The sequence below is a fragment of the Engraulis encrasicolus genome, chromosome 2 (genome assembly GCF_034702125.1).
Source record: "Engraulis encrasicolus isolate BLACKSEA-1 chromosome 2, IST_EnEncr_1.0, whole genome shotgun sequence".
Classification (NCBI taxonomy): Eukaryota; Metazoa; Chordata; class Actinopteri; order Clupeiformes; family Engraulidae; genus Engraulis; species Engraulis encrasicolus.
In genome coordinates, this window is record NC_085858.1 from 51,470,161 (window position 1) to 51,484,427 (window position 14,267).

At 43.7% G+C, this 14,267-nt stretch overlaps 2 protein-coding genes across 2 annotated transcripts in view; both read left to right on the forward strand.

The window, feature by feature from the left end:
• The first annotated feature begins 220 nt into the window (after window positions 1–220).
• On the forward strand, window positions 221–2,345 carry LOC134465081 (interferon-induced protein 44-like). Its single transcript, XM_063218519.1, has 5 exons — window positions 221–412; window positions 884–1,039; window positions 1,144–1,324; window positions 1,716–1,816; window positions 1,948–2,345. The coding sequence occupies exons 1-5, from the start codon at window positions 221–223 to the stop codon at window positions 2,155–2,157; spliced, it is 840 nt and encodes a 279-aa protein (XP_063074589.1). The 3' UTR covers window positions 2,158–2,345.
• Window positions 2,346–9,594: 7,249 nt separating this feature from the next.
• Window positions 9,595–14,267, forward strand: part of LOC134465089 (protein phosphatase 1 regulatory subunit 1B-like) — a 17,786-nt gene continuing 13,113 nt past the window's right edge. The window contains exon 1 of the mRNA XM_063218531.1: window positions 9,595–9,732. Within this exon, the coding sequence (XP_063074601.1) occupies window positions 9,616–9,732 (117 nt within the window). The 5' untranslated portion in view covers window positions 9,595–9,615. The remainder of the gene's footprint in view (window positions 9,733–14,267) is intronic.

Genomic DNA, 14,267 nt, shown 5'->3' on the forward strand with positions numbered 1-14,267 from the left:
TTTTTTTTTTTTTTTAAAGAATAGAATAGGAAGTCTTTATTGTCATTATGCACGTACAATGAGAATAACAGCTCCACCACAGAGAACACAGATAACATATACATACTGTGCAATAAAACAATGCAATGAAGACAAAATAAGAACGAAATCACTAACTCAATGTAATTTGTAAATAATGATTCAGTGGTATCAATTGTTGCAATTGCTCTACAGAAAAAAAATGGAGATGATTGAAGAAGTGAGGAACCTGAAACTCCGCCACCCAAAGGTGGAGCACCTGCGTCTTCTGGTGGTGGGACCGGTTGGGGCGGGCAAGTCCACCCTCATCAACTCCATTGGTAGCATCTTCCAGGGTCGTCTTTACCAAGGGGCGCTGGCAGACACTGCCTGTGACACCAGCTTCACCCAGAAGGTGAGATAGGCCTACCACCAGTTTCCCTTGTGTCTGGTCGTCCATACAGTGGATTTTGCCTCTGTCATGTTTTAATAGTTGTGTTTGTCATGGAATTTGACATTGAAATGAAAATGTGGCAATTACACGTAAATATTATCACAATGGTTTAATTGGTACAATGAGTACAAGATACCTGAAGAGCGTTGCGTCCTCCTTACACAATGAATCGTAACTTACCATTGAGATTCACATACGGCAGTCAATACAAAAAATTCACAGTTAACCATTAAATGTATTTTCAAAATGCCTAAATTGGCTACTGTTGAACTACAGCTACTATTATGAAGCATGGAAAGTGACTGTAACATGGAAAATGTAGCAATGAATCGACAGGCAAAACAAAAAAATGAGTTGCACTTGAGTTTCACGTTCAGATTCTTCAGCCAACAAGAAACATTGTTTTTCTAGTGTTGCTGTGTTTTATTGTAGTTGCAGACCCAGAAAATCAGAGATGGCGAAAGTGAGAAATTCCTACCTTTTGTCATCAGTGACATCATGGGACTGGAGGGAAGTGCGTCTGCTGCAGGAATTCGTGTAGACGACATCATCATGGTTCTGCAAGGACACATCAAGGATGGCTACCGTGTATGAAACATAGACACACACTCATGCAGTTTGAACGCAATGCAAGATGTGAACTGTAGATTTAAACTATGACAATTTCTGAGTAGATTTGTTGTCCTCTTCAGTTTATCCACTCAGAACCAATAAAGAGGCAAGACAGAAGTTACCGCTCGAATCCTGATCTGCACAAGAAGGTCCATTGCGTGGTCCTCGTCTTCCCTGCAGACAAGACAGCCATGATGGAACATGATGAAGATGGTGTCATTGCTAAAATGCGAGAGGTCAGAAAGGGAGCCGCTGAGCTGAGTGAGTGCACCCTCTAGTGGCTGAACATTTCAGTTGATTTTAGCAATACCTCCATCCAGAGCCANGGAATTCAGATCAGTTATGAAAACCAGGTTACCCAGCAGTAGATTTGCCATTTACTTATTTTAGGATATGTGCTATACTACCATGTGTTGGAAGCCACTTCCTGGCACTAACAGAGCAGGAAGTGAGCACCATGAGCAACCCTGAGCCATAGAAAAAGTGGGGTTAATGGGATAAGCTTGACTCTCCTATTAGATGGTTCTGTTTCCATCATACTCAGTTGATGATCATTCATCCCAGGCAGTATATTATTTGGTAGAGAATTGTGATATATATGAGAGTTTAGAAATTAGGTAAGTAACTACCTGAACTATTTTTTTTCTTTAAGAAATCCCTCAAGTTGTTGTCATGACGATGGTTGATAAGGCCTGTCCTGAGGTGAGGAAGGACCTGAAGATGATCTACAGCAGCAAGAAGATCAAAGAAAAGGTGTGTGTGTGTCTGTGTGTGTAAACTAACAACTATGAACAATTAACATATACTGAACAAAAGTGTGTGTGTGTGTGTGCGTGCGTGCGCGTGCGTGCGTGCGTGTGTGCATGTACTGTATGTCACTTTAGATGCAGGAGTGTTCTAAGCAGCTGGGTGTCCCCATGAACTATGTGTATCCAGTGAAGAACTACCATGAGGAGACTGAGCTGCGTGATGACGTCGACGTGCTGCTCCTCTCTGCGCTGAAACAGATTCTTACCTTCGCCAATGACCATGTGCAGGAACTGGACAACAGTCCAACTTTCAATCCCTTGAAAAGATTGAGTACCATCTTTTAGATCTTATATCCTCTCCTCTCACTTTTGAACAGGCACTGTATATCTAAAAACTGATTCTTGAGAAAGTGGCTAAAACAGGTTGTAATCTTGAAAGAAAAAAACGAAGTGAATTATAAAATAATATGGTATATCCTCGTAGACAAAGGTCTTGGCTTTTCAGAAATGCACAAGGCCAATCTCCCCATTTTCCTTTTTTTCAGAAATCAGGTTTTTCTCCGATCATACCTTGTTTTTTGTCAACTCCGTCAGACACAATTAAAAGCAATAAAAAGTGTATTGATTTGGTTGCATATGTATCTGGAGTTTTTAAGTGATTGTGTGTGTTTTTTGGTTCACACATACGCCATTAAATGTTGAAAATTAATTTTCATTCTATTTTAATACTGCTTCATGTGTTCTAATTTAAAAATATGTGCTGTCAGACAATGCTTACTTAATGGCTAAATAGATCAAACAATTTTTTGTAATTTCACAAATATTCATGTAGGCTTAAATTTGCTATTACTTTGATAATTCAACAACTACAAAGGAAAATTTTGTAAGCACATTCATTTAAAATGTCCAAAACTCCTTCTTACGGTGGTGGCTTAAGATCTGACGGTGGTGACAGTAATCTGAAGGTGGTGAAAGTGACCTAATTATTACCTACATTTAGCAAAATAAATCGCTCTCTCAAGTCAATGACATCTAGCATAAACACTTTATTTTTGTGTGTGCACAGTATGTTTGTGCATGTGTTTTTCTTCATTTGTTAGATACTCTAGGAAGGAGGCCTAGATTATTGAAAATGTGGCATAAACAGGTTTTAAGTTGTTCAAATCCAAAATATAGAGGTGTATTATGTAAGGGTTAACGTTCGGCGAGAAGGTCGCTACCGTGGAATAGCAGCACGACAGAGAGAATCTTTAGACCCCGACGCGGAGCGGAGGGGTCTTGTTCTCTCTGAAGTGCTGCTATTCCACAAAGCGACCGACTCGCCGAACGTTAACCCGCTTATTATATGGATATACTTAAATGATTCACACATGGCGGGGACATTTCTTTAGACCTATTTAATGTTAAGATTGTTGCTGCGCAAAACAAAACAGTGCCGTTGTGGAACACCGCTAGGCAACAGCTAGGTAGCCAGGACAACAGGTGTTGTCCATCACAGCAGCTGATTAGAGTGACAAAAGACCGGACCCCCTGCGGAGTGATATGAAACATTCGCTTTAGCCACTGACTTGTATACAAGCCAGTGGCTTTAGCAGTGAACGTCTTGCCATTGACAGCGGTAGCCAGGACAACGGGTGCTGTCTATCACAGCAGCTGATTAGAGTCTTGTTGAAAAGTCGCTTTAGCAGTGAAAAGTCTTGTTGCCATTGACAGCGGTCTGTTATAGACCAACCCGTCCGTTATCGAAAAACAACAGACGTCCGAACGTTGGGGAGCCCCGTTGAAATGAATGGAGCATTCGACAGATGACGTCACAACCATATAATAACATAGATGAACGTCTTGGCTGTGCAGTGAATGTATTGGCCAAGCTCCCCATGTTTTACATTTTTCATAAAATGGGCTCTTTCTTGGTTTTGTCACCAGCGTCAGACAGAATTAGACGTAAAAAAAATAAGTTTACTGTATTTAAGTAGTAGTAGATACTTATTGGAAGCATATTCTTAAAACTTGTCAAAAACATGTAAAACACATGCTTTTTTGTGAACTACATCAGATGTCACCACTGTCAGGTTTTGTGACAAAAAACCCTCCAAATGCGGCTCAGAGGAGACTGGAGTATAAGTTTGGGTCACAAGTATTACTAACATGTCTGGTAATGTTTCATTAACCAGCACAATTTAGTAAAATATGGAACAAGATGATGAGCGGAACAAAATCTGACGGTGGTGACATCTGACGGTGTGAGACAAAAAAACACTCTTTCACATATTGTGCATTTTTTGCTCACATTAGCCATTTTCGCTCTGTTTCTTAGGGGCTTCATGACGCTTCTGAAAATGTATATATGAAGAGTTCAGATGCAAAACCCCCTAAGTGCCTTTTCAAAAAATACACTGTGTGCAGAATTATTAGGCAAACATGTTTTTTGACCATATTGTCCATTATATGCATATTGTCCGCCACCAACCTCTATGGACATGAACACCTATTGGATTTAAGCATTCCAGGTCATGCATATTGGTATAATAAGAGACAGTGTGATCGGAGGGGCCCAATACCCTATATCAGGGCAAAATTAGTGTGCATAATTATTAGGCAACTTTGTTTTCCTTTGGGAAAATAGGCCACAAAGGAGATCTAACAAACTCTGAAAAGTCTATAAACAATTTTGAAGTCTTCCAGAGGGATGTGGCTGTCTTGAAATTGCCCAGATATTGGTAATATCCGTCTAATGCACCGTTACGAAGTCATCAGTGTCACATGCATTGTGCTCACAAAGTAACTGCCGGATTCAGAAGAATTGAAGGTCAAACTATCACAAAATGATTACCCTGCAGTGCTGTTATATCCCAGAACTGAAACCTACATCGTGTGTCCACAAGAACATTGTATTCAGCACTCAGAGACATGACCAAGGTAAAATAGGTTGAAACCTGAAGACCACTCAACAAGAAATGCAGTCAAGACTGGGTCAAGAAAGGTCTTTAGACAATTTTGTCAATGGTTTTATGAACTTGTGAAAGTGACTGTTAATGGACCAGATCGATGAGCCCATGGCTAGATCGGTAATGTGCACACTCAGATGAGTTCCTGAGTTCTACTCAAATGCCAGCAGAATACTGCATAAATACCATTGTCTTCTTGAAAGTTGCAAACTTTTCCCTCACAGATCCAGCTATGGGCTCATCCACCCTGTCTGTCAATAGTCACTTTCACCAGTCCATAATACCTTTAAAAACTCTGTCCTAGGGTATTTCTTGACCCAGTCTTGACTTAATTAACTTGTTAAATGGTTGTCTGGTGTCATCCCTTCTTACCTTTGCTATGTCTCTGAGTGCTCAACAACCTGTTCTTCTGGACACCTGATGTAAGTTTGCATTCTGGAATATGATAGCACTGCAGGGTAATAATTTTCTTGTAGTTTCACCTTAAATTCTTCAAATTTTTGGCAGTGACATTTCATGTGAGACTGATGACTTTGCAACGGTGCATTTGATACTTCTGTGCTAACGTTACCAACGTCTTGCCAATTTCAAGAGAGCCACATCCCTCTGGAAGACTTGTTTATAGACTTTTCAGAGTTTGTTAGATCTATTTTGTGGCCCATTTTCCCACGAGAAAGCAAAGTTGCCTAATAATTATGCACACCGGATATTGGGTGTTGGGCTACTTTAATCACACCCCCATCTTATTATACACATATGCATGATCTGGAATGCTTAAATCCAATAGGTTTTCATGTTCATAAAGGTTGGTGGCAGAAAATACGCATAAAATGGACAATATGGTCAAAAAACATGTTTGCCTAATAATTCTGCACACAGTGTAATCTTAATTTATTTTTATTTAATACAAAGCCATCAAAATTGCATATTTTTGTATTCTATTTATGTAATATAACTATTTATATGTATTATCAAGTACATAAATGTAAACCAAACCAACAACGGGGTTCTCTAAGAATATAGAAGGGCAGGTCTTCAGAAATGGAGTTAGGGGGTTTTGCATCTGAACTCTTCATATAATTAACATTAATGTAACAATAATACTATTAAAACCCCCGACGGTGTTGACAGTTTATGGTTGGGACAGTACCAGTGTCCAAACAAATTATCAAATTGAGGAGAAATTAGTAAACTTACAGGAGCTTCAGTGATGGTGAAGTACTCAGTAGATCTAAAGGTTTGAAAAGGGGTCCTAAGTAATCACAATAACCTTGCGCATACCTGATTTTATTGTCTTTTTAAAAAAAAATCTGACGGTGGTGACTAATATGCTGGACACACTTTGAGCAATCAGAAAATAGTAGTAAATATTGCTTTACACGCACTATGTGCATATCTGCAGAACCACTTCAATATGGACTTTCACATTATGGTGATATTATTCAATAGGGCCTAATATCAGTGATTTTTTCATTTTAAGTCAATTGAAATGATGATGTCTGTCCTTGGGACAGCTGTTTTTACAGGGTGTGGGCAGGTTTATAGCCATGAAAAGTAATAAAATTACACTTAAATATTTCAAATCTTTACCTGGATTCATTTTGTTCATGAAAATGTAGTTTATTTTCAACAGAATTGGCAGTTTATTGCAGAGACATGTTTTAGCCGCTTTCTCAAGAATCAGTGTAATGTATTTCCATTTCTATTTTGATGATGACTATTTCAGCCGGTTCGATGACACATTTTCCACAGCAGCATATTGTGTACGTACATAACATATAATCCTGCATCATTGGCTATAATCTGTTTACTATTACCATTAACATTGGATTGAAGAGGCATTGCTCGATGAATTACAAGTTTTGCTACATAGGCTGTATCAAAAAAGAAACTGACTCAGTAGCTACAATACTGTATGTGCGTTTGTTTGATGTAGCACCATTGATACGCCTGGCTGGCTAGATAGATTAAATGCAGAGCACATATGCTGTAATGTAAATGCTGTAGTGTGTGGGTGTGTGTATGAGCAAAAAATTGTATTAAAGTCTCTCTGGATTGGTATGTTTATTGGTATGTTGTATGATTATCTGAGTGGCATGACACAGAGATTCAGAGAGTAATTTTCTTTTCTACATCCACTGGATGGCACTACCCTGCAAAAAATATGGATAATCCTACACATACAGTATTCCATATTCTCCACACACACACATGCACACACACAGTACTCTCTCTCTCTCTCTCTTTCTCTTTCTCTTTCTCTTTCTCTTTCTCTCTCTCTCTCTCTCTCTCTCTAAAAAAACCTCTAAAAAGCAAACCCAGTCATTACACATTGGGCAGCGGAATACAAAACGCTGTCCTGTCGACTGAATTCACTCTTTGTCATTGCTAGCCCAACTCCAGCCTTTTACTTCGTCGACTCTCTCTGTGCTGCAGATTGGATGGGCTGGGATTAAATGATGATTTGTAATTATCCTGCCCTGGGCTGAAGACAGATTTAAAACTGAATAGAAATACAGGCAAAGGTGCAGCATTCAAAAGGGCAGCTATGGACGAATGGTTAGGGAGTTGGAGGCTTTTCCCACTAACTGCACACTGCTGCAGCAGGCTGCCCACGGTCTGCCCCTAAAGCTACTGCAAATTGGCCCTGCCGTGGCCAACCGGTAGGGCACTCGTCTGCCGTGCGGCCGACCTGGGTACGATTCCCGGCCCTGGTCATTTGTCGATCTCTCCCCATTCGCTTGCCGTCCACCTCTCATACTGTCCTGTCATCAATGAAGTCGAAAAAGACCAAAGCAAATATTTTTTAAAAATAGAAATCTGCTGCAAATTGTTTTGGATTAAAGAACCAGAAGGTAGAGAAGGTGCCCATCTTTATTGACTCTCTACACAGTACACAGAGATAGGGTGTTTTTGTTACTGCCAACTGATGCACCAGAACAAAACCAGCACAACATTTGAAATAGGCTACATGAGAACAGCTCAAAGCAGAGTTAAATTGCAGCATCTCCATGTACAGACATACAAAGGAAATGAATAAATACTATACGTGCATAAATATGTTTCAAGCTGCGTACAGATAAATAATGTCATGTATCACGGGAGAGTAGAAGGTAGTGGGGAGTCTGCAGTTAACTACAGTGTGGGCTGAATGTGGTCAATAGGCTTCCTAACAGATGCCCTCTCAGAGGGAACTGGAGTGCAGCCCTCGCACTGGGCCATCTGCATACATGTTTCTTTCACAAGCTAGATCAAGCTCTCCTGAATGGACCAAGAATGAATGTGTGTGTGTGTGTGCGTGCGTGTGCGTGTGCGTGTGTGTGTGTGTGTGTGTGTGTGTGTGTGTGTGTGTGTGTGCGTGCGTGTGCGTGTGCGTGTGTGTGTGAGGGGCGAAGCTATAGGGAGGACGAGCAGGGCACTTGCCCCTGGGCCCAGGGCCCTCTCGTATTGGTGGTGGGGGCCCTATTGTAAGCCTGGCAAGCTGTACAGGCGGCCCTATAAGTGTCTTGCCCTAGGGCCCCGTGTGCAATTGTTCCGCCACTGTTGTGTGTGTGCACGCGTGCGTGTGTGTGTGTGTGTATGTGTGTGTGTGTGTGTGTGTGTGTGTGTGTGTGTGTGTGTGTGTGTGTGTGTGTGTGTGTGTGTGTGGAACAGTTTATCAGTCTCAACAGAAAATAGAAGCAACTAGCCAAATGTGTCAAGTGTCGTGTGTGTGTGTGTGTGTGTGTGTGTGTGTGTGTGTGTGTGTGTGTGTGTGTGTGTGTGTGTGTGTGTGTGTGTGTGTGTGTGTGTGTGTGTGTGTGTGTGTGTGTGTGTGTGTGTGTGTGTGTGTGTGTCAGTCAGTAGAGAAAAGAAACACTGTATATCTCTGCTTGGCGTTAAAGCCAGTGGGGGAGTGTTTGGAGATGTTATCTAGCGTCTAGTGTTATGTGTGTCATAAGTTGCTGCTGTAGACCCACCTAGACAGTCTCAGTCAGTCAGTCAGTGGGGTGAGGGGGACTCTGCTTATGCCTCAAGGGGTCAACACAGTGCAGTGCCTTCTGGCTCTTACAGTAATGACTTTCTCACCATTCTTATGAAGGAACTCACACACAACTCTGTGTGTGTGTGTGTGTGTGTGTGTGTGTGTGTGTGTGTGTGTGTGTGTGTGTGTGTGTGTGTGTGTGTGTGTGTGCATTTATGCATGCATGGTGTGTGAACAACACATGAAAAGAGGAGCTGGTTCTTGTCTTTCAGCGTCCTTCACTGTCCCGATGTTCACAGATAAAAGGAGAGAAAGAGAGAGAGAGAGCAACAGTGAGTGGTGAGGGGGGTGGGGGAGGGGGCTGCAGCTAGGCACCTGAATTAGAAAATAAGTAGGAGGAGCCATAATAGAGAGAGTGTGGTCGAGAGAGGGGGAGAGAGAGCAGAGCGGAGGGATAGATTAGGGACAGATTTTAACTGTGCGAGAGAGAGAGAGAGAGAGAGGCAGATTGCAGGAGGCAGAAAAAGCAGAGATGAGCAGAGAGAACACAAACTAGAGAGAGAGAGAGAGGCAGAAAGAGAGCTAGTGGGTAAATGTGTCAGTGAGTTGTGGGCAGCTAACTTGGTAGCAGAAGGCTGCTCTTTTACAAGAGAGACAGAGACAGAGAGAGAGCAATAGGAGGAGTCAGAAGATAGAGAGAATAGAAGAGAGAGAACGAAAAGAAGAGAATAAGAGGGAGTTGTGGTCAGGAGACTGGATAACAGAGGACTGCTCTCTATCGGACTGACCTGAAGCCAGCCCAGCCTCACTTGAGACTGGACCACAGGAGAGAGAGAGAGAGAGAGAGAGAGAGAGAGAGAGAGAGAGAGAGAGAGTAAAGGGGACAGAGTGATGGAACCCCTTCTGTCCAGCGAGATGGAGGGAGGAGAGGCGAAAGAAAGGAGGAAAATCCAGTTCTCCGTTCCCTCTTCGGTACCGATTCAGCTGGACCCACGGCAAGTAGAAATGGTAAGGATAATATTTGCCTGTATGTTTCGTTGTGCGTGTGTGTGTGTGTGCGTGTGTGTGTGTGGGCATGTGTGTGTGTGTGTGTGTGTGTGTTCCAGTTTCCAAGTCACAGTTTCTCAATTAGTTCAGGATTCTCTTTCTAGATTTGGTCTCATTGTCACACACACAAACGCACATACACGCACACAGACACAGACACAGACACAGACACACACACACACACACACACACACACACACACACACACACACACAGAGTTACCATGCCGACTACTTAGGAACTGTTTTCTCCTGTTTCTCACCGTGAGTTCTGTTGACACCTAATGACTTTTAAATTACATTAAATAACACAGGGAACAAGGAATACTCTTGTTAAATGTGTGTGTGTGTGTGTGTGCGTGCATGCATGCATGCCTGTGTGTGTGTGTGTGTGTGTGTGTGTGTGTGTGTGTGTGTGTGTGTGTGTGTGTGTGTGTGTGTGTGTGTGTGTGTGTGTGTGTGTGTGTGTGTGTGTGTGTGTGTGTGTGTGTGTGTGTGTGTGTAACGTGTAAAATAGTGAATAAACAAGGCACCAGTGCCTTATTGGTTAAATTTCTATGTGGGGAACAACCCGGTGTTACACAATTCTGTGAAATGGGCACAGCCCCTTGAACTCAAAATATGTGTCAGTTTCAGGATTTTGGCCGTAAATTCTGTGATAGCGCATGGAAGTTTCCAGCAAAATTGCCTGTAAAAATTTACGACAGTGGTGATGCAAACAAGATGGATGTGATGGAAAATGAGGTGACAGACAGAGAGAGAGAGAGAAATGAAATTAACTTGTAAAGCGTGTGTGCGCGCGCGCGCGCGCGCGCGTGTGTGTGTGTGTAGAAGTCTTAACAAATTTTCATTTTATTACTCATCCAGATGTTAGACCTCCCCCCACCCTGACAGGGGAAGCAGCTCTGTAAGAGCATCCCTTCCCCACCTAGCTGGTGGAGCTCAATTAAAGACTCCTACTTAACGTGACTGTTGGAGCTCGATTACAGAACATCCCTTCCCCAACTGGCTGTTGCTCGATTAGAGCTCCCCCCCTTTCCCACTTGTCTGTTGCTTGATTACAGTACCCCTTTTCCCCCTTGAGTGGTGGAGCTCTAGAACATCTGACAAAACCCAGCCATAAGGACAGTCATGGATAAGCAGTTAAGGCGTCAGACTTGTAACCCAAAGGTTACCAGTTCGAATTCCGGCCCACCAGGTTGGTGGGGGGAGTAATTAACCAGTGCTCTCCACCCTCCTCCTCCATGACTGAGGTACCCTGAGCATGGTACCGTCCCGCCGCACTGCTATCTTTCGGGCGCCATTGGGGGATACCCCCTTGCATGGGTGAGACATAAATGCAATTTTGTTGTGTGCAGTGTTCAGTTGTGTGCTGTGGAGTGCTGTGTCACAATGACAATGGGAGTTGGAGTTTCCCAGTTGGGCTTCCACACCTGGCTGCTGGAGCCCGATTAGAGAGCGGCCCTTTGAGCTCGATGGTGGAGCTCAATCTCCACCTGATCTGAGAGTTCAATTAGAAATGCCTTCTCCCCAATGATGTATTATAATACATATTTGTCTAAATTGATAAGTTAATACTAGTCAGTGGAATCTTTCATCTGCCATTTACGCACAGTAAAGTAAATATAGGTCGCCACAGTCAGCTGCAACTTCGAACGTGGGTCGTGTGACGTTTCCAAATGTGTTACTTTTCTAAGCTTGTGTGGTATCGGATGCGATGCCATGTTACGGCTTGTTGGTTTGGGGTGCCTTGAAATTTTTCATGAATTGAAAGGGTGCCTTGCCTAAAAAAAGGTTAAGAAACACTGCTCTAGAGCACCCCTTCCCAAAGTGGGGAAGCTCGATTATGTCGTCCCTTCCCTACTCGGCTGATGGAGGTCTGTTAAAGCACACCTGTAGACAAGAAGTTGACAGGCTCAACAGGTTCGAACCAAGGCGTTCGGGATAGCAAAGGTCTGACCTGACCACTACACCAAAGACCTGTAAGCGCATTGGTTTGTCAGTCAGAGTGTATCCACAGTCTTCCCTAGTGATGGTCACTCCATCACACTGCCTTCCCCTGTCCTTCCTCTGTCCTTGACATGTCCTTGACCGTGGATGGCGCACTAAGCCCCTCACTTTTGGGCTTGCATGGCCATGGGGATCCAGGTTCGAGTCCAGTCTGGGTCATTTCCCAACCCATCTCTCTCTCCCACTCGTTTAATTTAATCTCTTCACTATCACTACCAAATAAAAACTCTAAAAACTAAAAAAGATGTCCCTCACATAGCTAACGCACCACCTCTCCCATTCACGATGACCCAAAATACATGCTTCAGCCCTTACTGACGTTCCTCACACCATGGGTCACCTATTCTGGGTGTCTGCTGTACGGCACACTTGGTGGGTGCGTCTCCAATGGGGTCACAGCAAGCCTTCTGGGGCAACTCTCCTCCTCATTACTGGCTGGATCAATGGGTTTCTTCCAAATGTATACCCCATAGTACCAGAGAGAGTAGAGAGAGAGAGGTTCCATTGGCCCATTGTTTCCGGGTTCTATTATTGCAAGGTGGAGGGGGGGGGGGGGAATCCCCCTTTAGGCAGACCTAAGGACTGTTCTATTTATTATGGGAGTATTATGACACGCCCCTTTAGGCAGACCGGAACCTGGTCATGTTAGGTGCCCATAGCAACCTATTACATTGGCAGATCTATACTTAAAGAATCTCTGCCACTACTGTGCTGTGGCGAACCACAACCAATCAGATCAGCCATACCAATTCTCATTAGTGCCAGACTTTTCAGGCAAAGAGAAAGCAGGTTGGCCAGACTGAGGAAAAGACGAAATATAACAGAGCGTCAGAAAATTAAATATCTAATACATATCAGTTAGAGTAGCCTACATAGGCATGACGAGGTTAGTGCAGGACGGTTTTACTTTTACTAGGGTGAGTCTTGTGGCTCTATCATGCCCTAGGTCTCAGAGGTCTTGCAAGCTTCTGGGTAAAGTGATGGAATGACATGAAAACGGAAACTGCATGGCAAAAAAAAGGCATTGGGGAAATATCCCTTAATTACTGATAGTACAGATTAGACTTTTAAAAGCCAATATCCGGCCTGCTTATCGGCTGGGGAAGGCGGCACCGTACACAGGCGCACGGAGGGGGGGTGTTCTGTCCTGTGGATGACCTCTGTGTGACCTTGAAGGTCATGTGAGTAGTGTTAGGGAGGTCAACATATTTTTTGGTCATGATATGAGCTTGACAGCTTGTTTTGATCGCTCTGTGTGTGTGTGTGTGTGTGTGTGTGTGTGTGTGTGTGTGCGTGCGTGCGTGCGTGCGTGCGTGCGTGCGTGCGTGCGTGCGTGCGTGCGTGCGTGCGTGTGTCCGTAGGGGGTGTAGCTGGAATGTGGCTAACTTGTTGTGGTCATGGGGTGTTAGGGAGCATGCAATGTGACTAAAGTGGTATGGGGGTATCATGCTGTGGTCCTGGGGTGACTAAAGAGGTATTGGGGGTATCTGGCTGTGCATATTTAACCCTACTCACCAAGTTCACAATCACTCACTCTTTGGCACTATTGCACTTTTACACACACACACACACTCTCTCTTTCTCTCTCTCTCTCTCTCTCACACACACACACACACACACACACACACACACACACACACACACACACACACACACACACACACACACACACACACACACACACACACACACACACACACACTTAGTATGAGGGTATCTGTCTGTGAGCATGGGGTAACTAATACAGCTACTTATCATGCTGTGGTCCTGGGGGGACTACAGAGGTACGTATGGGGCTATCTTGCTCAGCGTTGTCAGATGGAAAATGGTGAGGTATCGTAGCAAAACCTCATACACTACACAAATGGGTGATTAAGGCAACTGTTTATGTTCACATTATTGATTGTACAGAGGGGATATTTTGGTAGAAATAAGATAATTATCGTACATCTGGTGGCAAAACTGATCTTGCCATTTTTTTCTGGGGTGAGTAAAGAGGAACGGGCCAGAGGAATGCAGAGGGCATCGGGAGCCAAATCTCACGATCAGGACACATCTGCTGCTTACCAACACCTGCTAACACACACACACACTGTACGTACACACACGCTCCCACGCATGCTCACACACACAAACATGCATGCACGCACGCACACAACATTCACACACACACGCACACATGCAGCACGCACACGTACACACACACATATGCATGCACGCATGCGCACGCCACACACACACACACACACACACACACACACACACACACACACACACACACACACACACACACACACACACACACACACACACACACACACACACACACACACACACACACACGACACTTGACACATTTGGCTAGCTTGCTTCTATTTTCTGTTGAGACTGATTAACTGTTCCTCTCACATAGATACTGCACATAGTGTGTAAATGCCGTGGTGAGCCCCTGTGTGTGGTCGAAGACAGAGGTAGCTGAATCACAAT